Source organism: Dermacentor andersoni, chromosome 6, assembly GCF_023375885.2.
Source record: "Dermacentor andersoni chromosome 6, qqDerAnde1_hic_scaffold, whole genome shotgun sequence".
In the NCBI taxonomy this organism is placed as follows: Eukaryota; Metazoa; Arthropoda; class Arachnida; order Ixodida; family Ixodidae; genus Dermacentor; species Dermacentor andersoni.
Window position 1 is genome coordinate 111680451 of NC_092819.1, and position 25137 is coordinate 111705587.

The 25137-nt window shown below is 42.3% G+C and overlaps 1 protein-coding gene and 1 long non-coding RNA gene across 6 annotated transcripts in view; one reads left to right on the forward strand and one right to left on the reverse strand.

The window, feature by feature from the left end:
* The first annotated feature begins 8300 nt into the window (after nucleotides 1-8300).
* Nucleotides 8301-25137, forward strand: part of LOC126522288 (glycerate kinase) — a 65344-nt gene continuing 48507 nt past the window's right edge. For 2 of the 5 annotated variants that reach the window (XM_050171010.3, XM_055066323.2), the window contains exons 1-3: nucleotides 8723-8818; nucleotides 11928-12053; nucleotides 14335-14561. In XM_050171010.3, coding sequence (XP_050026967.1) covers nucleotides 8753-8818; nucleotides 11928-12053; nucleotides 14335-14561 — 419 coding nt within the window. In that variant the 5' untranslated portion in view covers nucleotides 8723-8752. The other 3 variants (XM_050171013.3, XM_050171011.3, XM_050171012.3) reach the window with 3 other exon arrangements.
* LOC129382423 (uncharacterized) lies at nucleotides 11950-24581 on the reverse strand. Its single transcript, XR_008610468.1, has 3 exons — nucleotides 23663-24581; nucleotides 12551-12580; nucleotides 11950-12032 (listed from the first exon to the last, which is right to left on the reverse strand). It is a non-coding gene; the product is annotated as an uncharacterized lncRNA (long non-coding RNA).

Consider the following 25137-nt stretch of genomic DNA (forward strand, 5'->3'; position numbering starts at 1 on the left):
CATTGTTAATTTCCCTATGTAAACCCAAAAAATCCCTAGCCGTCGTATTTTACCTTTGGTATTCCTTGTTTGCTTTTGTTTCTACACTCAGATATTTTAGTGGACGTCCACAATTTTTGAACATAAGTTTGCTTTGACACGACTTGCAAAAAAGCTAAAGAATAGACATTTATAACGTCACGTGGGCAGGCAATCAAGGGCATGGCCTAGGCGCCCTAGGGATTGGCGCCCCTTGCAAATGTGTGCGAAACACGTACATTTCCTAGTGTACCATATAGTGTACTGTAAAGCCTGTTTCACATGATGCGATTTTCGTCGCACCGGAAGTGCGATTTCCGTCGTTTGCGATGAAAATCGCAGTCGCAGTGCCGACCCCCCGATTTTCGGCTGCGACCAACCGGTTGGTCGCACAGTCGCACCGTCGCACCGATCGCTGCGATTTTCCGTCGAAATTGCGCGGAGAGCTGTCAACGGAGCTATTTCGCCGGTTTGTTTTGGAAAATGGCGTCTGGCACTACAAGTGCAATGCGCGGAGACGTGGATTGTCGAATTCGGTACGTACGCGAAGGGAGAATAAAAAACTTGTACCGCATATTCGATTCTCCCATTTATGTACATTTGTCGACACGGTACGCAGCAAATAAAGTGCATTTTCACGTTTGCTTCGTACGCCTTTGTGAGTTGTCAGTGCTAGGAGGTGTTCGATCCCCAGCAGACGACGAGGTCGCCACAATTTTCTTTTGTTGAGTAGCATGCAAAAATCGCGCTTACGGAGCAGCTTGAATTATTTCAACCTCGGCAAGGGCAAATGACAAGACAGCAAAGTACCCGAAGTTTCAACGTTGCGCTGAACGCGGTACCCTTCAGTTGCATTTTCTTGTCGGTTTTGAAGCATGAATTTCCCGATGCATCTTGAAAGCCTATCTTGCCTCTTATTAAATTTCACAGAGCAAAAGTGTAAGCTGTCGTAATGAATTTGCTACGATAGCATTAAATCCGTGGCTTGAATAAAATATTACATGCGCGTTAAGTTGCACCTCTTCTCTGGAGAATTTTTTTTCCTTGCACAGAAACCAATAAACATTGACTATGTTGCGGACTTTGTATCCTTACTGCATCTGTATGAACACTTGCTCAGCAACGTAATTAACTGTACAGCTAGTAGATTAAGTAAATTGCTTGCTATAGTGGCACAGTCACAACGTACCCTCCTGCACAATCATGTAGACCTCGTGCAACAATGCGAAAACCAGGCAAACAGCCTGTTCTTGTGGGGATAAAACAGTATAAAACGACACGCTGAAGAAAAGTAAATCAAAACTGTGCAGTGAAGTCAGCCAGTAGAAGCAGTTCTTGCACGTTCACAGCTGATCAAGTGTGCAGAAACATTCATGCCTTACATGTTTCTAGTAAGTTTCTAATAAGTTTGTGATCACATATATTAGTGTGTAAACCCATGTAACGATATCCGTTGCGATTACTATCTTTATAAGTAATGAAATACCATGCTACTTGCAAGAACATATATCACCCGAGGATTTTAGAAATTTCTGCATTTTAACTATACACAATATGTGGTTTATTCAATAAAAGACCACAAACTGGGCTTGTTTGCAGTGACAAACTTATTCCAAACTTTACTTACATACAGGCAAGAAAAAAAATTATAGACAGACATATCGTTCTTCAATTTGTTCACCTGCCACTGTGGCTATAGCATTCTGCTGCTAGCACAAGGCGAGGGGTTGATTTGCCAGCCATGGAAGTCGCATTTTGATGGGAGTCATAGGTGAAAAAAAAAAAAAAGCTCTCGCACTTAGATTTAGTTCATCACCTTTCACTGAACCCTTACACTTCAAAATACTATTGCATAGGGGGGCATGCTTATGCACCAATAGAAAGCAAAGGGCAGAATTGTAAAAGTACCATCTTTCGTGATAATTCGAGTGTGTAAATATTCATTGGATCAATATGTATTGTTCAACAGCACTGCACAAATAAGCATGATCAGGCATAGCAAGTAGGAAGCTGGTTCTACAGATGTATAAATGTCAAGGCATGAATGCTCATGCTACGTCGCACACATAGCACAAAGAAAACCTTTTTCAAGAGTTGTCCCTTCTGGCAGATATGAGTAGATCATAAGCAGCAGAAACTTTATTGCAGGACATTGTGTAATACCGCTTATGAAGGAATGAAGAGAGTGAAGAGGCTTTTAACAGCAGTACCTCATGCTACTCTAATAAGAAGAACGATGAGCAAAAACATTTCTGGTAGAGCACTTAAACAGTAAATTTCTGAAAGACAGAAAATTCCAGGTGAGAGTTGGAGGTACATTTGGCCCACACACACCAACAACGCGGGCATACTACAAGAAACACTACAGCCTATGGTGTATTACAGTCTGTGGGAAAGCTATCTTATACAGAAATCAAGAATGATGCAACAAGCCCTCAACAACACTGCAGACTTTCTTGGCCAGTCTGGCCTCTCGCTTTCTGATAAGTCAGCTCATATCGACGGCGGAAAAAAAAAAGACTAGAATCAAGAACTGCCCCAGATTACACATTGTCATCCACATAGCTGGACAAATATGCCTGCAAGTCAACATCTACAAATCCTCAGCTAGTGTAAGCCCATGACGGCAGAGCCAGCACGTGGGTGAAACAATTATGCAATGCCTGGACGCAACTTCCACACCTGGTGAAAAGAATAATCTCGAAATAATGGGGGCGTACGAGTGGATACTATGGAAAATCACAGATGCTGTGCTTGTGTCCAAGGTATAGTACGGTATGAATTACCAGCAGCACACAAAAAAGACAACTGATCGAATACAGGCATCAGGTAGTAATAATAGGTCTTTCCAACTTTACCATGCTTGAAGACCTCTATGAGAAAGAGCTGACGAACAAGCACCTAGATAGAGTAGAGTTGCAGCCTGCAGCAAAATTCTTTGTCTCAAGAGCTCAGAACCTCGTCCCAACATACTATGCCAACTAGCATATGAGATGCAAAGATGACTACCCCTCCCTTCAGAAACACAACCTCGGGAGTACCTGGACTTGAAACACAACAGGCCCATATCATGAAATATGGGGGCAAAAAATTAGGCCAGGAGACTATATGCAACTGCCAAACACACAGAGGAGGTTGCTAATCATGAAGATGCAAGCAAACATAAGGCACATATAGTACACTGATCTGGCAATAGCAGTGTAACAGTAGTATGACACTACATAAAACTAAACCCCATATAAGTGAGTACCACTCCAGGTCATCCTACACCTATAAAAACTGAAATGAAAGCATTCAAAGCAGCACTTGTAGTGCAGATTACACCCTGTACAACACCCTGCATGGATTCACCAGAAACTGTCTGGGCCTGCACATCATACAAGATTGTCAGGAAAATCAGGAGATTGACACGCGACTTGCAAGCACATGGCCAGAAATTAAATTACAGGATACATAGCCATGCAGATATTCCAGGACACAAGCGGGCTTATAAGCCCGACATAATAACTGAAAACTAGACGAGTTTGTGTGTATTCATTATTAACTAAAGCGCAACAGATTTCCCCAGAAAAAGAAATACATCTTTGATGGATAGATAAAGATTGGTGCTTGATGCAGCCAAACATAAATAAAAATGCTACAGAAAGAAAATAGAGAAAAATTCCAAGTGCAGGAAAAAATCATTACAATTGCCAATCCTGCATGCCAGCACCTTTCAAGAAACACTGTTGTTATTCCAATAGACAGACTGACAGCTTGCTGATGCAAGCACATTCTTCCAGTTCCATGCCATTGGGAAAAAAATGAGTTTCCTGGAAGGTAGCCACATGCACACTTGGTGATCACAATGTTTTTTTTTCCCTGGACTTGTATATCTATATGTATTTTCTCCCTTTCCTGCTTTTATGTTTGGTTTCATCAAGCACTAGTCTTTATCAGGTTTTATTGCTGTACTACTTTGTGGTAACCTTTATAGATCACTGCATTTTCACAATAAACCTTTTAATTAGAAGTTAACGTACCCTGTTCTTACTGCTTCACACTGTACAGTCTTGCTACATTGGCCAAATAAAAGATTTTATAAGGTATCATGAGGGCCATTAAAGTGACTTGTTGCAGTCTAAAAAAATATGAATAGCCTGGCTGCAAATGGCACCAGAGAACACATAGGACGAACAAGAAAACCGAGATGATCTAACAACCAAAAGTTTAATGTACACACCGAGTAAATGCTCGCTGACAAGCAATAGACTGAACATACACGAAAAGGAGAAGCAAAAATTCATGTGCGTTTCCTGACAGAAAATGCATCCATTTCTAACGGAGGCCGTGCTGACAAGATTAACCCAGCATTTTTAGATCTACAGCTTCCGTAATTTCTCTAGGCAGCCGATCTGCACAGAATGCTAGCTTCTTCCTCTACAATGCACGCTCAGATGTGGAGAGTGCATTGTAAAGGAAGAAGCTAGCATTCTGTGGAGATCGGCTGCCCAGAGAAATCATAGAAGCTGTAGATGCAAAGACACTGGGAGAATCTTGTGTCAGCATGGCCGCTGGTACACTTTCAGAGATGGATGCATTTCCTGTTGGGATCAGTATGGACACACATCAGATCTTGCTTCTGCTTTTTGTGTAAATTCGATTTATTGCTTGTCAACCAGCATTTACTCGGCATGTTCAATAAACTTTCATTTGTTTATATACCTCATGATTGTCTTGGTCTCTAGCAGAAAGGTGTTCATTCTTTTTACAGTGAAGCTGTATATGCCTAGGCGAAACACTCGTGGTCCGATCCCAAAAACCCTACTGTAGGGGTATGAGCCATTGTTTAAGGGGGTGTGAGCCATTGCATTCGCCTTGCATGATGGACAGAGAAATTTCATGTTGGGTAGACATAGAAATGCTTATGCATTTCAAACATACATTTATCTGCGTATTATTGCAGGGAAGGGACACAGAGGGGGATGGGGTCAAGACAAGATCATGATGTCATTATTATCTCGCAGCAAAGGTGTGGTGGGCCATTGGCTAGACCGATAGTGACGTTGTTTCTCTCTAGCAGCAGAGCGCGCGTGCAGCAGTCTCTCTCCGACTTCCCGATAGGTTTGAAAATGTGTCCCTGTATTTAATTAAATGAAATGTGCAGCCCCAGTGTGTCACTTGGTAACTACAATGCATAACTGAGTCATAAACATTATGATTAACGCATTACAAAACGCAAGTGCGTAACATAATTCAGAAAGACTTTGATGGGCCCGCTGGATTAACACAATGAACCACTCATTGCACTTTCCATGATGGTGATCTTGCAAAGTGCAATGTGTGGCATTCCAAATAAACAATGTGATAAACCCATGCCAAACATGTGCATAACCTCATTAAGAAACACAGACATAACCAATAATATAGAAAGACCTGAATAAACAATTGGAATTAACCCAGTGACAAACACCGGGGCCGCACATTTCAGCTTCGCTGGTTTACCATCTGTACAGGGTGCATGGGCAGTAACTTTTTCTGTTATTGATTGTTAAGTATTGTATAATGTTGTGCCAGTAAAACACTTTGGGCTAGTTGGTGCAATGTATTGGTACTGCTCTTATTGCTGTTTTTTGTCTTAATGTTGTGCCCTTCTTCCTTTTGTAACAACTTTTTTATTCCCCCTTGCATAATACTCCAACCTTGCAGCCTGCGAGGTATATAAATAAATAAGTACGTAAGCACGTCATTCATTCATCTGCATACACCTCACACCATTCCTTGCTCAACAAACGTCACTGTGTTGATGTCTCGCAGCGTGCATGTACTTTAACTGCCGTTTGCATTTCGGTATGGTTTGTGAACAGTGTAATGCATAAAGATTACATGACATTAAGGTTGTGACCTATGCGGTGCATAAGCAAACCTTGCAAAAGATGACATGTTGGATGTTGAAAATAAGACAAATTGTATATATTGCAGTTACTTTAACAGCATTTAATTGACCACTTGACAAAAACTTCACTTCGCATAGATTCCAACACGTACACTGCATCTGCAGTTTCTTTTTTTGCTTATTAATGTGGTCGTTACTGCATGACCACATTGCAGATTTGAAAACAAAGTTAAATAAATTTGTTTGTTGCAATATAACAATATGTGTAGATCACTGTGATTGTAACACCAGAACTTGATACAAACATGCACACTATAGGATGCCGACAAATGCTCAGGACAAACTCTAGAATGTTTGCATCCTGATACTTATGAAAGTGAACAGTTTCATTCCATGGCTGTCAATGAGAGGGAGAGAGAAAACTTAATTGTGTTCGTGGAACAAAAACGCATTGATAAGCTTAGAGATATAGTAATTGCTTAACACTCTCGAAATGAATAATTATAGCTTGCTATCGACATTGAATCAGCCTTTCGACAGCAAGAAAAGGAATCAGTTTTTCCAGCTCTGAACATTGAATTGCAGGAAGTGCAAGCAGGCATAAAATTCTGCCACTATAATCTGTTTAGGGATATTAAATTGGAATAAACCTTGAGACTTGCATTTGTACTTTCTCTGGCTGAGCAACCTAGTTTTAAATGACTCCCATAAGCATGTCGTAACAATGTTGATCTAATACATGTTAAATGCATGACTAGCTTAAGAAATCTGGATGATTGCTATAAATTACTGCGAAGGAACTATAATGTTTTATAACATTAATAATATAATAATAATATTTATTTCCACAAGACAGGCTAACCGTGAGCGGTGTGCGAGGCTGAGCAGAAAGCCGAAAAATTCTACGGCAAGTGCGCCTACCGTCGGCCTAGGATCCTGCATGAGAATAGCGCGTATTGATATGGTCTTGTTAGAAGTTCCGAGTATACTACCAGCGCGAGACACAAAGTGGACGAGAAGCGTGTCTTTTATAATGCTGTGTTACAACGTACAGGTTTCTACAAAAGTGACGGTAACTGCTCGAAACATTTGATGCGTCGGCTTTTGCGCCTTTAGAAATGTTTAGAGAGGGCTCCCATATATATATTCGCAGCGCAAGCACGGCGATGGATGAACCAGGCTAGCGCTAAGGTTGAATTTCACAACACAATTTTCATTCCACGTCCAGTAGTCACACAGATCATTTGAGCCTTCGTTCAGGGGCACACGCGGGCTTTCGGGTTGGTGCTTCTTGTTGCTTTTGGCGCAAGAATATGGCTAGGATCAGGCACCACATAAGCGCAATTACGGGCAATATACAGGCATCATTTCTCCAGGAGCTGACGCCGAGCACGGGTAGCGCGAGGATCTTGTTTGGCTGACACGAGAACTTCGTGGCAGCCGAATTCCGAATACTGCATAAGCGGTGAGGGTAGCTATATGAACTTGTCGATAGGTCATCTTGTAGATTGTTGTAGCGCAGGCAGAACGAAACGGTCATAGAAGGTAGATAAGACAACACACAGCGCTGAACCACCTGCGAACAGCTGTTTACGTGCGCGATGTCGCACTGAACTACAGAAACCGCCGTCGCGCATTCCAAGACAAATCTTAACTAACGTTTTTAAATTAGTAAACGTACATATTATTTGCTTCTTATCAAGAGAAGTCAATAATATTATAGTGTCAACGTTTTATTCACTACAATAAAAGAATTATGCAGCGTGTGCCACGAAACCTGGCAGTCAGCAACCCTGGGCGTCGCACCAGTCGCATTGTTAAAATCGCAATCATATGGGGTACGTTCGATTCGCCTGCACCACTTGAACCAGTTCACGAGGTGTTGCACCCTGCCATTCGTTTCAGCGGTGCAGCAATGGCGGCCGCAGAACCACGACGTTCGTTTCTGAAGGTGCAGGCAAGGTGCAGGGCTGGTTCATGATTTTGCTGCACCCGCTCCACTGTCGGTGCCGACTTGGTGCAGGCATACACGTGCGAAGCAGCGACGCAGCAGACGACGCAGCACACGGGCGCGAGCACCGTAAAAAGCCCGCTTACACACGTGTGATGTGTCTACGCAACTGTAGTGTGTATTTACGCCCCAGAATTAAAGCGATCATACCTGCAGTTCAAGACCTCTCAAACTTACGCACTCCGTGCACATTAGTCTGACATCTACACCGCGTCTGCACCTTTGCATTCGTTTCGAGTGTTTCGCTGGGCCTGCACCTCCGGAATCGAGCTTCACAGTTTTTGAACTTCTCGTGAACCGCCGTGAACTGGTTCACAGTGGTGCAGGCGAATCGAACAGACCCCATGTGAAATGAGCCCTCTAAAAATCGCATTGCGACGCGTGCGACAGCACCGATTTTCGTCGTTGCAGTCGCAGCATGTGAAACAGCCCTTTAAGGTTTTATCGGCTGCGATCGCGACCTCACTCGCGAGGCTTTTATCTCGCCGTTTGTAAAAGTCTTCCTTTTCTTTATATTTTGTTATGCAGTGGAGCTGAAATGGGCACGCTTGCTCGAGCGAGACTCGCGCGCTGCGCGTGAACAATCAGATGTGCAGAACGTGGAATCGTTTCTCGACGTGCCAGCTTACATCCACCGCTTCTCGCTGCGCCTGTAACAAGGCGCTGCTGCTTTGCTAGGCTTCGAGTCCAGTCTCTCACAGTACAAACACGCAAGGTAATCGGTTTCTCGATCGCGACGAGTTATCTACGGAGAAGTGTGTCGTTCGGTCGGCATCTGCCCGCTATAGACTTGTCAACTCGATCTCGCTTGTAAGTTGATCTATAGTCGTTCGTTAGTACTTACTACGATGCTTCCAGGCTTGTGCAACCGCACCGGTGGGCTGCGTCGATCGGCCGTCGAACTTTGTTGCAAGGTCTGTGTTCGTCAGACGTGATGCTTTCGCTTTCGATATGGTCTTGTCCAGTTCTAATAACTCGTTATTAATCATGCATCAGCTCTTGTCGCACGTTATAAAACGAAAGGAGTTACGAAGGAAAACACTGCAGTTGCGTGTGCGAATATACACCACGCGCTTTGCGCTACATAAATTTCATTCATAAATATAATATTTTATGTCTATGGTCACATTCACGGTGGTAGAATAGGAGAGGTGGCCAAAAGGCGTATTGGGCTCTCGAGTCGCCATCGCTCTGCGTAAGGTGGCAGCAGGGGTAGTCTGGACCGATCTGCCCGCACCGCCGTACTTGAAAGGACGTAGCCGGCGGGCGTCGCAAGCATTCAAACTGTGTTTTTATATACTTCTCTATGACTTTAGAGAAAGAGCTCCGCATCGTAATGCCGTACACCAGAGAGATCTTCAATCACACTGAATAGTTACCGTCGCTTAAAACGGACTTTTCACGTGGATTTACGCGTGACTTCAGTCGCGTCGTTTATTTCTTGTTTATTTGATTGTTTTAGTTCTTTATTCTTCTGGATACAGATTGCTTCTGAGAGGTATAAGATGACTAATGCGTAATTGTCAAATGAATCACGTCTGAAACGAATATCTTTTTGATCCGTTCACGATCAAGTACATCTGTTTCTTCTTCCTTATAACAATATTAATAAAGAACTCTTTATTAGCATGTACGACTATGAATGAACAGTATTTACTGTCTCAAAAGTACTGTTGTCGTGATATATATATATATATATATATATATATATATATATATTGGAGGACAACATAGGGGAAATTACTCATGCTTAATAAATGAAATAAAGAAACAATAAACTAATGGAAATGAAAGTGAATGAAGAAACAACTTGCCACAGGTCCCCACCTGTGGCAAGTTGTTTTTCTGCGGCAAGTTCTTTTTTCATCCACTTTCATTTTCTTTAATTTATCATTTCTTTATTTCATTTATTAAGCACAGGTAATGCCCCCTATGTTGTCCTTGGTGTCAGTGTTTGTTGGCTTCTTATGATATCACTCATGTACGTGTGGCTGTGAGAAGTTTTGTTTTTGCAAAAAGAGTGGCATGTGCGACAGGGACATAAATCGTAATGATCACTGTGAGCAATGTCGAAGAGAGTTGCATGCGCCAATGATGTTGCAGCCAAGTCTGCCGAAAACACAAAATGTTCCCCCTGCCTGACATTGCACTTCTGCCAATTTTTTTAATGGATTCGGCCTGCATTAAACTGGATTTTGTTCTCTCCTAACTTCTTGTAGTGATTTACTAGTGCACCAATACTAAACATGGTGTCGTGCTGTTAACTAGATGCTCTGGCACATCAGCAAATTTTCGGAGACAATATGCACTTACACACAAGTGTGGAACTGATATGCATGTGTGTCTACACAGCACACCTTTTGCTTTGGATGATATGTTTCTACAAAACCAGAATACTCACAAGTGCGTGTTTCATTTTAATGCACAGATTATATCCATTTCTAGCTTTTGCAGCTCACACTAAAAGCGGTTAAGACAGACAGGATATTTGAACTGATGAGTAGGTTAGTGCTCATAGCATTAGTAATTAAGTGGTCGTATGGCATAGGCACTACATTGTACAACCTCCATTGCATGCTGAAATTGCTCACTATGACTTTTTACAGTGAAATGTTGTTGGCCTGCAGAACAGGACAATGGCTGCAGCTGAAACACTTAACGTTCATTCAATTCGTCTGAACTTTCTGAACTAGCCTATTAGGTGTTGCACTTCCCTATTTGTTTCACCAGTTCAACATGATGGCAGCAGCACATGGCTATTTGTTTCACCCAATGCAGACTTTGCGCATGACAAGATGACAGCGTTTCCTGCCACTCGTTGGAGGGCTAGTGCAGGGCTTGTGGCAGTGGTACTGTGCTTGCTCTGCACGAGTAAGAACTGGCACTGAACTGGCAGGAACTAGTGTGGGGTGAATTGATTGAACTTTAATAGCGTACCACTTAGTAGTGTGACATACTGAAAGAAGTTCTGTGGCAGATTGTGGCAGATGTGGAAGGTCACAAGAGCATCTGTCCTGTAGCCCGCTGCATAGTGACCTATAAGCCACAACTTTTATACATTACAAAATTTAATACCTTTGCCTGACAAAAATTCATGGTGCGGCTGCCATTGCAAAGGTATTAAGTTGACAATTATGTGTATACTGTGCAAGGCAGATGTATGTGTAGGCTCTTCGTGCATGCAACTGCTGCACAGTGGCTGCCGCTGCTGCCTTTAATCTTAACTGTGCCATAAGCACGAGCTCCCTCAGACAGCCTCAAACTTGGCAGTAAAACTCGCTGTGGATGGACTGGCTATGCTGGACGAATTCCCAGTGCCGTTAATGTTGAAAGAGATGATGAGCACGCACTTCGTGGAGCTGTAGAATTGCCTAGCCCTTTTTCAGTCGTGAAGATTCACAACAACAAGCAATTCTTGATGGTTGGACACTTGCCCATTCATGTACAAATGTTTGATAACCAAAAGTAAGCCTGGTGTCCAAATGCGAGCACAGAAAGTTGTGACGACTGGGACACAGGAGCAGTTCGCAATAGTGCCAATGTGATGGTCTGCTGCTGCTTTGCTGCTGCCCACAAGGTCGTGAATTTGATTCCCAGCCACATTCTGGTAGAGTAGAAATGCAGAAGTACTCGCTTGGCCGCACAATAGGTGCGCATTAACTAACCCCGGGTGGTCAAAGTTATTCTGGAGACTGTAGCCCATGTGTTGCTCATGGATGATAAACCCAATCACATGATAGTTTGATTGACTGACTGATTGATTGATTGATTGATTGATTGATTGATTGATTGATTGATTGATTGATTGATTGATTGATTGATTGATTGATTGATCGATTGATTGATTGATAATTACGTGACATTTAAAAATTTTTGTTCATATCCCACATATTCCTTATAGAAGTTAAATCTTATAACTCATATTGTTTGAGTGATAGTTTTGTTGCTTAATCAATCAACAGCAGTTTACAGTTTATTTGCTTCTTCGTTGCCTTGAGCTGTGTGCTGTTGCTTGGTGTGCAGGTCAAGTCAGCAGCCATGTCCTCAAAGCAGCCAGGTGGCAGCCAACCCCTGGGTGCAGTGCCAGCCATAGGTATGAACGTCTTGCGCCGCCATGCTCGGAACTTCCTGGAGCATGGCATTGAACAGGTAACTTTTAATCATGCACATACACTGTACTGGGGAACAACAACACAAGGTCAATTCATTTAAGCTTCATTACATAGTGTAACAGACACAGGCAAAAAGATTGGTTAATACTGGCACCATGTTTTAAAAGGCCCTTCTTCATGAAATTAAAAAAAGAATTGTTCCGCATTGAAATTCTGTATTCTGTCGTGCATGACATGGCTCAGATACCTAAGCAAATTTTTACTTCTTGATACATTTTTGAGCATTCACATTTATTCTGTATGTTATGGCCTAACTACTACTGTGTATTCATGATAACTGTACTTCTGTATATATGTTCACTTTATCATTGTGTTCTGTATAAGTTTTGTATACAGTTGAACCTCGATATAACCAAGTCAGTAAAATTGGCACCTTACTTCATTATATAGTGAATTTTGGGAACATCGTTAATTTTGTTATGATGAAATTATATCTTTTACTCAAATAAGTAGTTGCCAAAGAAATTTTCTCACCTGAAAGGGGCCATGAAATTTTCCAACTTACTGGGCAATTGGAAAAAAAAAACAAGTTTCGATGAGAAAAAATTTTATTTTGTTTAATTTGAAGGTCTACAACCAAAGCTATGCTTTCATGCTATGTTGACAATGAATTCAGATTGGTGTTATGAAGTGAACCCTGCAAAGCTTTAGCAGCCTCTCCGCTGCTGTGGCTGATGGTGTCATTCGCAGTGGGACAACACTATCAAGAAAAGTGCAGGCAAATGGGATCAAGCACTTTTGTCTGCCTTTCAATGCATCTTTGAAACTCAAGATTAAGCAATGTCCAGCACTAAGCACGTGCGTAGACAGCGCACATAAAGCCACAGCCATCTCGGCTCGCCGTACTTTTGCATCTGCCGCAGATTTCCTGCAAGGTAGGGTACGCGAGCCCTATGCGCACTCAGCTACGCTGGCTGCAATACGCCGCGGAGGACAGACTTGAGATGGAAGCTCATGGGTCATGCCCTGTTGCTGTGCCCCCCCCCCCGCCCCCCGTTTAGCGTGCACATTGACCATGTGACCATCGTTTGCTTGCTGCCCACCACCTACCCTAGCTTGAGCAGAAAGACAGCACACACGAAGCTACCACCCTTCTCAACTCACCTATGCACGCTTTTCCTCACATCCACAGCATATAGCACACGAGGTGCAATAGGATCTCATCGCACTTGGACTTTAGACAGAAAACAAATGCAAGAGGGTTTAGCTGCAATGTTGCTCAGCTTCGGCGGCGACCGCTCTCTGTCGCACGGCGCGCAATCTGAGAGGTGTGTTCACAAGCAGCCATATGTAATTAAAGCATTTGACCATCTGCGTCTGTGTAAGTTTCCATTTACTCCCTCGCTATTCCTTGACAGCGGCAGGAAAATTTCTTCATTATTGAAATTGTGTATAAATGCACTTAATCATATTGTACATGGTGTTCTATAGACAAAAAGTTGTGAAAAGGTAAATACTTCTCTATATTGAAAATTTTATTATAGTCTTGAAGTTTACTATATTGAAGTTTAACTGTATAAAATATTTCTGCCTCCAATTTGTCTTTCTCATCGGGTGCTTTATGACCAAACCCCAGCATGCACAAACGCAAAGGAAATAGGAAAAGGGTGCAAACACACTCGTAATGAGTACAACATGAAGACATACAGAGACAGAAGAGTGGACAACCCCAGTGCCAACTCGCAAATATAGTTATGTTGTGCACACACTCGAGTTACCAACAAAGAACTAAATAGTGCAAATTGCTATTGCGCGCTACAGTGCTGACTAACGGACTTGGTTTATTTAGAAAAGTAGTTGTGAGTTGGCATTTTTTTGTGTCACTTTGCCTATGTTGTCTTCGCTCACTCTGGAGTTTTGCCACAAATCATTGACCCACCCAGCTTTCGCTCCTATCCCAGTTCATCAGATGTACGAGCAGCTATCTGCCTAAATTATCACCAGGTTTGGCTGGTTGTGAGCATTAGGATGGTAAGAAAGAAACAGAGTCAAGCAAATGGAATCGCTACGTCATAAAGGCCCCGTTCAAAGCAAGGCTTTATGGACTCGTCTTTGGAACAAAGCAGCAGTAAACCTCGTACACAAGGAAACGGACATTTCCAGCTTGTCCCATTATGTTCTTTTCCTTGTGTGCTGTGTTTACTGCTGTTCTTTGCAGCAACTGACCCAGCTGTCTACATTGTTATATGACCTCATCATGTTCCTCGGTGTTAATTGCCACTTGTCTGAGCGCGCATGCGTCTTGCTGTGACCTGCAGGTTCTCCCGAATGCACTGATATCAAAGATGGTGCAGCGAGAGGGTGACGCACTGCGTGTGAACAATCAGCTAGTGCCGCTGGCACGGAACGCCTACCTGGTTGGCTTTGGCAAGGCCGTCGGGGGCATGGCAAATGTCATGCAGACACTGCTTGCCGAGCATCTGGTCGAGGGCGTCATCAGCGTGCCACTGGGCACTCGGCAGATAGCGGCCAACATGCACCGCCCGTGCGTACCAATGGAGTTTTGATGTCCGATTATGGTGCAAATTGCTTGCAATGCCAGGGGTCATTTTCCGAGTGCTGTGAAAGCACCTATGTAGTAATGCTTCTGAAAACTCTAGCGACATTAACCGTGACATGGGTGTGCATTGTTCATCCTTGCTTTTGTGCAAGCTTGTATGCCTCTGCTGGCAAGCTCCAACCTGCTCGAAAACCTGTGCCACCACCTGTGACCACCTTAAATACACTGCGCTCTTTGAGGGGCGCACTTTTTGAGCAACAATTGTCCTCATATTATAATGCACTTTGTTTCAGTGAACCTGCAGTGTACCCTACATTGCTTTACTGCTTTTATGGTTGTATATAAATTATTGTCTGAAAGAAATTGCCAGATGCATACTTAGTGAAGATGAGATATATGGGCTTGTTTTTACGCAAAAAGTACACCATGAAAGGTATAAAGCTTCTTATATGTTTCAGGCTGCAATTTGGTTCTTTGCTGCGCAGTGATAACCACCATCATTGTTATTGTGTTTACCTTCTAACCAGACTTATTGTGCAGTAACCTAAAAGTGACGTATACATTTATGAAAAGAGACATTGGTATCCATCCATATGTAGTATGAAGGTATGGAGGAGACACTGCTGGCTTCCTAACATAAATCTACGGAAGAGAGGTGTGGACAAGACTAATGAGAAGTGTTTTTGAAAAAGTGTGCAGCCAAAGTTGCCTGCTTCTTTGATCCACCCAGCTGTGGAGGAAATTCATTGGCAGCCTTTCTGCTCATTCTGGGAGTTCATTGAACACATAACCAAATTACTTGCATCTCAGTGAATTTATGTACACATATTTCTGGCCAAACAATATGAAACCGAAAGGCGGTGAACTTAAGAAAGCATAGGACACATTTACTGTCAAAGTAATTGTTGATGAGGGATAAACTTAAAATGGCCTTCATGGGCCATGTTTTGTATGTGACACCCGATTTCATTTACTGTTCTTCTTGCCCTTGATCTTTGGCTCAGACATGACTCTCATGTCGCTGTGTTGTGATAATTGCAGGAATCGGCCACTTAGCATGATAAGAAAACAAGTGAAAATAAAAGAAACATTACAGTACAGGCCGATATTCTTAATTAAAATAAACGAAAATGAAAGCAGAAGAAAAGACAACCTTCTGCATGAGAGAAGCCAAACCCTCAACCTTCGCATGGCATGTGCGTGATGCGCTACGAATTCAGCTGCAGCAATGGGTGTCCCCCTAGGTACTGTTTAAGGCGAAGCTTTCTTTGCCTGCTTTTCTGGGGTTTGGTGTGCTGTTGTTGTTGTAATCTGTCTCGCCAAGTAGAGATTCTCAACAAACAAAAAATTATGCGTCTTATGGTCGGTTTTAAACCTGGGCACTGCAGCAGAGCCACATATCCATTTTATCACAAATACATGCATAGAAAGATCAACACCATTACTGGCTTCCCATATGCAAGCTAGTGCTTCATGACATCGTACATGAGTCACATTTCATAATTTCATAGCAACCATTCACTTACAAAAGTAAGAGAGTGCACTGTCCTAGTTCACAATGAAGGCAAAAGCTTTACATCTCATAAAGGGGCCCATGCAACCCCCCCCCCCTCCCCCCCCCCCCAGCGCCATCATTCATTCAACACCATTTCGCTGACTCCCAATTTGGTTGCAAAACACGTTTGTTGCTGAGGTCTGGTGTGTGTCTCTCATCTTGATGAACCATTTCGTCTTGCCAGCTCACCAAAAGCTTTGTTTACACTGATTCCCACAGCATGTGGGATCTGCATTATTTTTTTTTTTGTTATTTATGCACATGCATTTAAAACCTAGTCCAGAAAGTGTTATTCAGGGCCACTCATGGGTATAGTAGTGGATGTGAAACATTCATCATCATCATCACCAGCCTATTTTTATGTCCACTGCAGGATGAAGGCCTCTCCCTGCAATCTCCAATTACCCCTGTTTTGTGCTAGCTAATTCCAACTTGCATCTGTAAATTTCCTAATTTCATCACCCCACCTAGTTTCCTGCCGTCCTCAACTGCGCTCCCCTTCTCTTGGCACCTATTCTGTAAGTCGAACGGTCTACGGTTATCCACTCTACACATTATGTCACCTGCGCAGCTCCATTTCTTTCTCTTAACGTCAACTAGAATATCGGCTATCCCCGTTTGCTTTCTGATGTTACGCTTAACATATTAGAGGGCAGCTCTTAAGTGCTCATTCCTGCGGTGAGTGCCGGTGTTGGCGTAATCAAGGGAACGAGCACAGCAAAAGATGAAATCCAACGCAAAGCACAGTGGGGGATGAAAGATGCGAGGAGAAAAGCGGAGAGGAGGTTGCAGCAGAACCATGAGGTGGATAATGGAGGAGGGTGTGGCAAAACTGTGAGAAGAAAAGCGTGGCGCGGCGACGATGGCGCCAAAGTAGCGTGCGTCGTCTGTGAGGCCTGTCGGCAGTGGCTGCTGTGAATTGCGCCCACGCGGCACCCACGCGCTGGCTTCCGCAATCTCCAGATTAGGGAGGCAGCACTTTGATACATTTGCAACGTGCCGCACGAGACAGATTGTCTGCACTAGCCAATATGTCGCGAAATGAAAACACGTATAAGCTGTGCTCAAATTTCACATCAGGGAGTATCGTAATCATCGGTTAATGTTTTGGTTCAATCGCTCTTTGCGCGGTTTTTAATTTGTTCTCGAGCTTCTTCGTTAACCCCCAAGTTTCTGCCCCCTATGTTAGCACCAGCAGAATGCAATTATTGTACACTTTTCTTTTCAACGACAGTGGTAAGCTCCCAGTTATGATTTGGTAATGGCTGCCATATGCACATCAACCGATCTTTATTCTTCTGTAAATTTCCTTCTCATGATCAGAGTCCTGTGTGAGTAATTTACCTAGATTAACAGACTATAGAGGCTGACTGGCGATCCTGAATTCTTGTTCCCTTGCCAGGCTATTGAACACTATCTTTGTCTTCTGCATATCAAACTTCAACCCCACTCTTACACATTCTCAGTTAAGGTCCTGAATCATATTTTGTAATTCATCCTCAGTGTTGCTGAACAGCACAATGTCATCTGAAAACCAAAGGTTGCTGAGATATTCGCCGTCGATACACACTCCTAAGCCTTCCCAGTCTAATAGCTTGAATACTTCTATGTATGCAGTGAATAGTATTGTAGAGAATGTGCCTCCTTGCCTGACTCCTTCATTGAGAGGTAATTTTCTACTTTTCTTGTGGAGAACCAAGTTAGTTGTGGAATCTTTGTAGATATTTTCAAAGATATTCACGTATGCCTCCTGTACTCCTTTATTACGGAATGCCTCTGTGATTGCTGGTACCTCTACTGAATCAAATGCTTTTTCGTACTCTATGAAAGCCATATAGAGATGCTGATTATACTCTGTAGATTTCTCGATTACCTGACTAGTGACACGGATGTGATCCATTGTAGAGTATCCTTTCCTGAAGCCAACCTGTTCTCTTGGTTGACTGAAGTCAAGTGTCGCCTTTATTCTATTAGAAGTTATCTTCGTGAATATTTTATACAGTTCTGAAAGTAAGCTAATGGGCCTATAATTTTTCAATTCTTTAACGTCTCGCTTCTTATGGATTGGTATAGTGTTGGCATCCTTCCAGTTCTCTGGTGCACCTGAAGTGGTGAGGCACTGCGTATAAAAGGTCGCAAGCTCTTCAAGCATGATGTCTCCTCCATTTTTGTCTAAATTAACTGTTATTCCATCTTCTCCTGCCACTTTTCCTCTGGTCATGTCTTGCAAGGCCCTTCTAACTCCATTGCTAGTTATAAAAAGAGCCTCTGTATCCTGTTCATCACTACTTCGAATGAAGGTAGCGTGGCTGCTCTGGGTACTGTACGGTATAGCATAGAATTTTCTGCTGCTTTAGCTGTATCATCGAAATTGGTAATGACATTACCCTGCTTATCTTTCAATGCATACATCTTGCCTTGTCCTAGGCCAAGTTTTCTTTTCACTGATTTCACACTGTGCCCATTCCTTACTGCTTCCTCAATCTTTCCCTGATTATAATTTTGAATATCCCTTACATTCTGTAGAAATAATGTGAACCATTATTAAGCCACAACTGCCACATAGTGCATTATCTTAGGAACAGGCAACAGGCCTGGTGCAACAGGCGCATGGCTGTCTCATCGATAATCCTCATCCGCATCATCAATAATGCTTTTACAGATGAATAAAAAAATGCCACTTTGCTACTTTGTCCTATGCTTTCCTTGGCATCATTCTAGCTGTTTGCTCTATATGGTTGTTACTAAAAATCTGGCCTTACAGTCAGTTTCTCCACTCTTGTCATTCATACTTTCACTGTGATTTGAAGATTGCAGCTAACCACACTGTTTTATATTCAGTGTTGCCATTTTAGCGATCTTGTCACTAGATTTAGCTACTTTCTTGTCTGTTTAGCGAGAAATGTTTAAATTTAGTGACCCGTGACTTTTTGTGACATTTTAGCAACTTCGAAGTTAGAAAAGTTGTTTCAAACATAGCCAACCAAAAATTACTTGAGCGTGTTACAAGCATGAATGCCCCATTAGCGTCTGTAGAGGAGAAGGTTGCTGCACTTGAAACTCAGCAGGAAGCTGCTCATATCCGAGGCATTATTACCGAGACCATGAAAAGTGAGAATGCATCAGTGCAATCTCGTCTGGACGATTTCGATGACAGGTCAAGGAGAGCTAACTTTATTTTCTATGGTATCACCGATAGCACCTCTGAAACTTGGACGGAAAAGAAAAAAAAAGTTTGTTCAATTCATGTGAAATTTTTCGCGCTGCAATTAACCGAAGAGGGAATTGAGCGTGCGCATCACTTAGCTGCCTTTGTAGATAACAAATGTCGATAAGTGGTAGTGAAACTGGCATCATTTAAAGTAAAGGAAAACATATTAACACAAAAGAAGAAACTGAAAGGATCCGGGGTGTCCACTCAGGAAGGCTTCTGTCAGGCAACTAGAATGACCAGGAATAAGTTAACTGCATTTGGGAAGTCTTCCGGTCAATTGTATCATCTCAGGTACAACAAATTGTTACAAAACGTGCTACGTGTATTGCTCTCAAACCGGTACTCTTTATGAACTTCAGCAGAACAGTATTGCTACTGCCAGTGGTAATGTAGGCAGCAGTGCAATAAATTTCCCTGCGAATACCCGATCCCCCGTTTCGAGTTAGCATCACACGGCCGTACATCCGGACTGATTACTCTGGGCTGTTCACTAACATCCGCTCCATCATGAATAAACGCGATGCCCTGTCTGCGCTTATCGACACGTGTAATGCAGATATTGTTGTTTTAGTCAAGACCTGGCTTTCAGATAAAATAGAAAATTCTGAACTTTTCGCGTGCAGTAAGGCTTACAATATTTATAGAAATGACCAAATAGGACGATGTGGCGGTGGGGCCTTGATCACTGTTTCATCTGATATCACCTCTTTCGACATACACGTACCTTTGCAGATTGAGTTCTTGTGCTGTTGTATTCACATAAATAACAAAGACGGGATATTTGTCACTTGCTATCTACCACCTGATAGCACATCCACATTTTGCAACGAACTATTTGACTGTCTTATCCAAATCGTTGTTGAATATCGAGCAGCAGCAATATTCTTGCTCGGTGATTTAAATTTCCCTGGCATTGACTGGGCTGTTGACTTCCATTCAGTGACCATATCCTCATCCCAATGTTCAAGCTTTCTTGATATATGTTCGACCTTTGGCCTCACCCAGTTTGTTAAAGAGCCTACTTGTGTCACTGCGATTTCTGCCAACATCCTTGATCTCGTCTTCACCACATCTCCTGATTCAATTTCTTCATTATCAATTATACCTGGTTTAAGCGATCATTCCGTGATTCATTTTGCAATCCTCTTACGCTAGCCCCAGCATCTAAAATACTGTAAGAAAACTCGTGACTACAGTAGAGCAGATTTTTCCTCGATCAATAATGAGTTACAAAGCTTTGCCGATTTATTTTTTCCGCAGTTGTGGGAAAGGTCTATCGCAGAAGACTGGCTCCTTTTCAAAAACAAGGTTGAAACACTAATTGAAAAATATATTCCGACTCGCCTATTATCTCCATGCAATCGGGCTCTTTGGTTTAACTTGTGTTTAAAACGGCGTCTTAACAAGAAAAAACACATTTTTTGACGCTTCAAGCTGCCTGGGAAAACCAAAGCAAAAGCTGCCTACGTAGCTATCACATCTGAATATAAAATTGCCATCCACTCAGCCAAGAATTACTTTTTTCTGAAACACTACCACATCTGCTCACAACTAATCCTAAGAAGTTTTGGAACGTTATCAACGTACACAAACCTAAAGAAATTGTTCTGAAAACTGACGCTGGATTTCCTATTCCCTGTGAGCTTTACTCAACGGTCTTTAACAACACATTTTCGCTATCTTTTCCTGACGCTGTAATAGATACGTCACCGTCCGCACGTGGCTTTACGTACATTGAGATGGAGCCGATTTCTAGCGACGTTGATGGCATATACAATTTTATTAAAAAAGCTAAACTTTCCTCATCGGCAGGCATTGATACTACAAATTACAAATTCCTTAAGAGTACTGTAGCGTATTCATCTGCTTTCCTGTCATATATTTTTACACAGTCTTTGCAGAGTTCAACACTTCCGGACGACTGGAAGACAGCGAAGGTGATTCCAGTCCACAAGTTTAGTGATATACATAACCCCTTAGAGGTCCCTTACCTCTTAAGGTCGATCTCCTTAACTTCTATTCCATGCAAGTTATTAGAGCACATAATCTACTGCAACCTGGCTACTTTTTTTCAGGTCTAATAATTTTTTTTGCATCACAGCAGCATGGTTTTAGCAAAAATTATTCTTGTGAGACTCAACTATTAACCTTTACTAATGATTTTTCTTCCCAGTTAGATCGAGCTTCAGTCACTGACTGCATCTTTCTTGACTTTGTGAAAGCTTTCGATACCATCTCACATCGACTAGTATTACTGAAACTTAGCGCACTCCATCTTGATTGTGGCTTGCTTAAGTGGATTGAATGTTTCTTGCAGGATAGAACACAGTACATTTCTGTTAATGATCATGACTCTAAATCATGCAATGTAACATCCGGTGTTCCTCAGGGGTGAGTCCTTGGGCCTCTTCTTTTTCTAATTTACATTAATGACCTGCCTGATTCTGTTACTTCTAACATAAGGCTCTTTGCAGATGACTGCGTTCTGTATCGTGTAATTTCTAATGAGTCAGACTTCTCCATTCTTCAGTGAGACCTAAATAAGATTTCTTCTTGGTGTGACACATGGCTTATGAAACTAAACATTAACAAATGTAAAACAATGAGGGTGTTTCGAAAGATTAACCAATCAATTTCTCAGGGCTATGATCTTAACGGTTGCCCTATTCAGTTCGTCGACAGCTAGAAGTATCTAGGCGTCCATATCACTAGTAACCTTTCATGGCAGAAACATATCCACCATGTTATTAACAAAGCTAACAGTCCCCTTGGTTTTCTTCGGTGGAATTTCTGCCTCGTTCCCGTTCCGTTGAAACTGCTACTATATAAAACACTCGTGCGTTCTAAACTCGAGTACGCTTCACCGATATGGGACCTGTACACTAGCTCGTTAACATAGTCCTTAGAATTGGTTCAAAACCGCTCAGCTAAGTTTATCCTCTGTAACTATTATGGCTTAGCCAGCATTTCTCACATGAAGCAAAAGTTTGACGTACCTCTCCTTTCTACTAGACGTCGAATTTCCTGCTTATGCCTGTTTCATAAAATATACTACACTAATAATGACCTAAAAATGACACTTTTTTTGCCTCCAAGCCATTTGTCATTCTGTATTGATCATCAAACAAAGGTTGGGGTGCCTCAGTATAAAGGCAATGTATACCTCGAAGCCTTCATCCCAAAAACAAGTCAAGACTGGAATCGCCTTCCCGCCTCCATCGTCACTATCACAGATCATGATGTGTTCAAGTCAGCTATCTGTGACCATGTGCTGCCTCATTAGCCATTTTTTTTCTTTTTCTATTGCCATTCCTCTGTGTAATGCCTGTACAGCCTTGAGAGTAAATAAATGAAATGAAATAGCCTTCTAGGATGCGCTTTTTATTCAGCAGCTACGTGTAAGCGGCCAGAATTGGCTGTGTGCCAAGTGGGCGCTGCAGCCAAATGGTGGAGCAAACCTTCACAGGATTTAGTTTTCTCACAAAATGCAAGATTATTTTTTATTTTTATGAAGCATTTAAACAGGTCTTAATGCTCTACGATCTGCACTCTCACTAAATGTGTTCAATTGGTGGACATCTACAAATTTTATTGCGCGTGAGATTTAGAACGCAGATGGGGAATAAAAAGATAGATAGACCATAGAAAGGTGTATATATAGGAGTGGCTGGGCTCGTTCACAGGAGTCTGAACACATTGCTTTCTTATCACATAGGTTTTGGACAGATCAGTTCTGCAAAGAGCCTTCAAGTAAACCAAGGGGCGGAATATAGTATTTGACTGGCATAAAGGTCATGTACTTGTCTTTGTCATTTTAACATGTGACCATGTGCATCTTCCAGAATTTTTATATTCTATCAAGAGTTCAAGGATTACAAAATTTTCAGGGATAATGTGGACCAAGTGCCTTTGCATTGGAAAATCAGATTGCTTGTGTTCTCTTGAATTGTGCTGCATTTGGAACCTCGCAATCTGGGGGTAAACACTGCGTTTGAGCTGTTATAGCCCATTGTTATGCCTGCATAATACCATCGACTCCCATTATTTTGACCTTGGTTAATTTTATTTTTCAGTTAACTCGAATGCGCTAAAAAGTCGAGACAAGAAACCATACCTTGCTATGGAAGGAAAACCCATTTAGTTCGAGCTGAAAAGCATGCTGCTTCGATTAATTCAACCCCTGCTGACCTCACCAGTGCCCCCTCATGCACGTAGTGATTACAACATGAGAACTTCAGCAGATGGCACTAATTATTTCATCCCTTTTGAGGATTATGTTAATGCCGACTGCAGTGTAGAGGTTTGTGGGCCACTCACCGGTGACGACACAGTCAGCAATGTGACAGCCCGTTGCCAAGACAGCGTTGAATCATGCAGGTGCTCTTCAGTGAATGCTGGTTGATTACGCTTCAAGGGGAAAAGGCAAAGATATTGTAGGGCGCTTTTAGCATAGCAAAAGATTTTAATTTGTTCATTCTGCCGCCATTTTTTTATTCAATGTTTTGGATAATCCAACAAAAATCTTGAGGTGCCGCAAGGGTTCAATTAATGGGAGTCAACTGTAATTTACTAATTAAAAAACCCCTACACGCTGCAGGTAAATTCACTGTTTATTCTTTACGTGCATGAACCCTAGACAAACGTGGAGACATTTCATTGAATGGTTTGCGCTATGCTAGCATACATTATGGTGTTCCAAGATGGCTACATTACCTAAAGTTTCCTCAAGAGTTTTAGTGACAATTTTAGCGACCTTGCAGCAGAATTAGTAGAAATTCAGCTACTTTTTCATCTCACTTTAGCAACATGCTTCAAAACATTGTGGCAACACTGTTTATACTTAACGGACATCTATAACATTTCTGACAATTTTTTGTTCTTCCTCAAAACTGGCACACTCTGCAGTGCCCACTAAAAAGACCACAGTAGGTGTTTCAGTCAATGACAGATGGCTGTGTCAATGACATGCATGCTTTTCCTTTCTGTCCCAGCAGCTGGCTTGTTGTCACTGCCTTAACCCTTGCACAGGTTCTACATGATGCAGCTCTCCTTTCAATGCTCTCTGTTGTCTAGGCTGCCACACTCAACATGTCAATTCTATCATGCAGTTGACCACTCACAGACTTCGGTTTTCATAGCTCTGAATCTTCTTTGACAGTATGTAATACCAAGATAAAGTCAAACTAGAATGCAACTTCTTGCATGGCGTATCTGCCAGTTGCTATGAGTGGGCATCATTTCTATCAACACTACCCTCCCCTGCGACCTCTCCCCCTTTCTGCTGTTTCATGCAGTGGTTTGCTGACCTATATTCCTCCTTCTCACTTCATGGAAGCCTGGCCACCCCATGTTAGACAGAAAACAACACATTGTATGTTCTACTTCTAGCCCAAGTTAAGTTCGTTTGAAAATGTTGAACCGGCACTGCCCATTTATGGCTTACTTCATAGCTAAAGCATTCAATAGAGGCCCAGTCACAATTGTCTAGACTGATTGGGCAACCAGCTCTGCAGTGACAAGGTTGATTCACTGACAATGTCATGAACACAAATGTGACATGCACGTGTAATCATGTCGACATGCTTGTCAATATGCCTGTTTTGCTTGTGATAGGCTCTGGTGATAGCTCAGTGATGGCCTTTTCTAGACTCGTGGAGAGATGACACGTAGATCTGTACCTGTGTAGCATGCAAGCAAGCTCGTGCCACTGTCTCTGAACCTTTCTTAAACCCAGTGGCTACCACTGGATGTTGCAGGCATGTTTTCTTTGTTTATGTGCCTGCTCAACCACT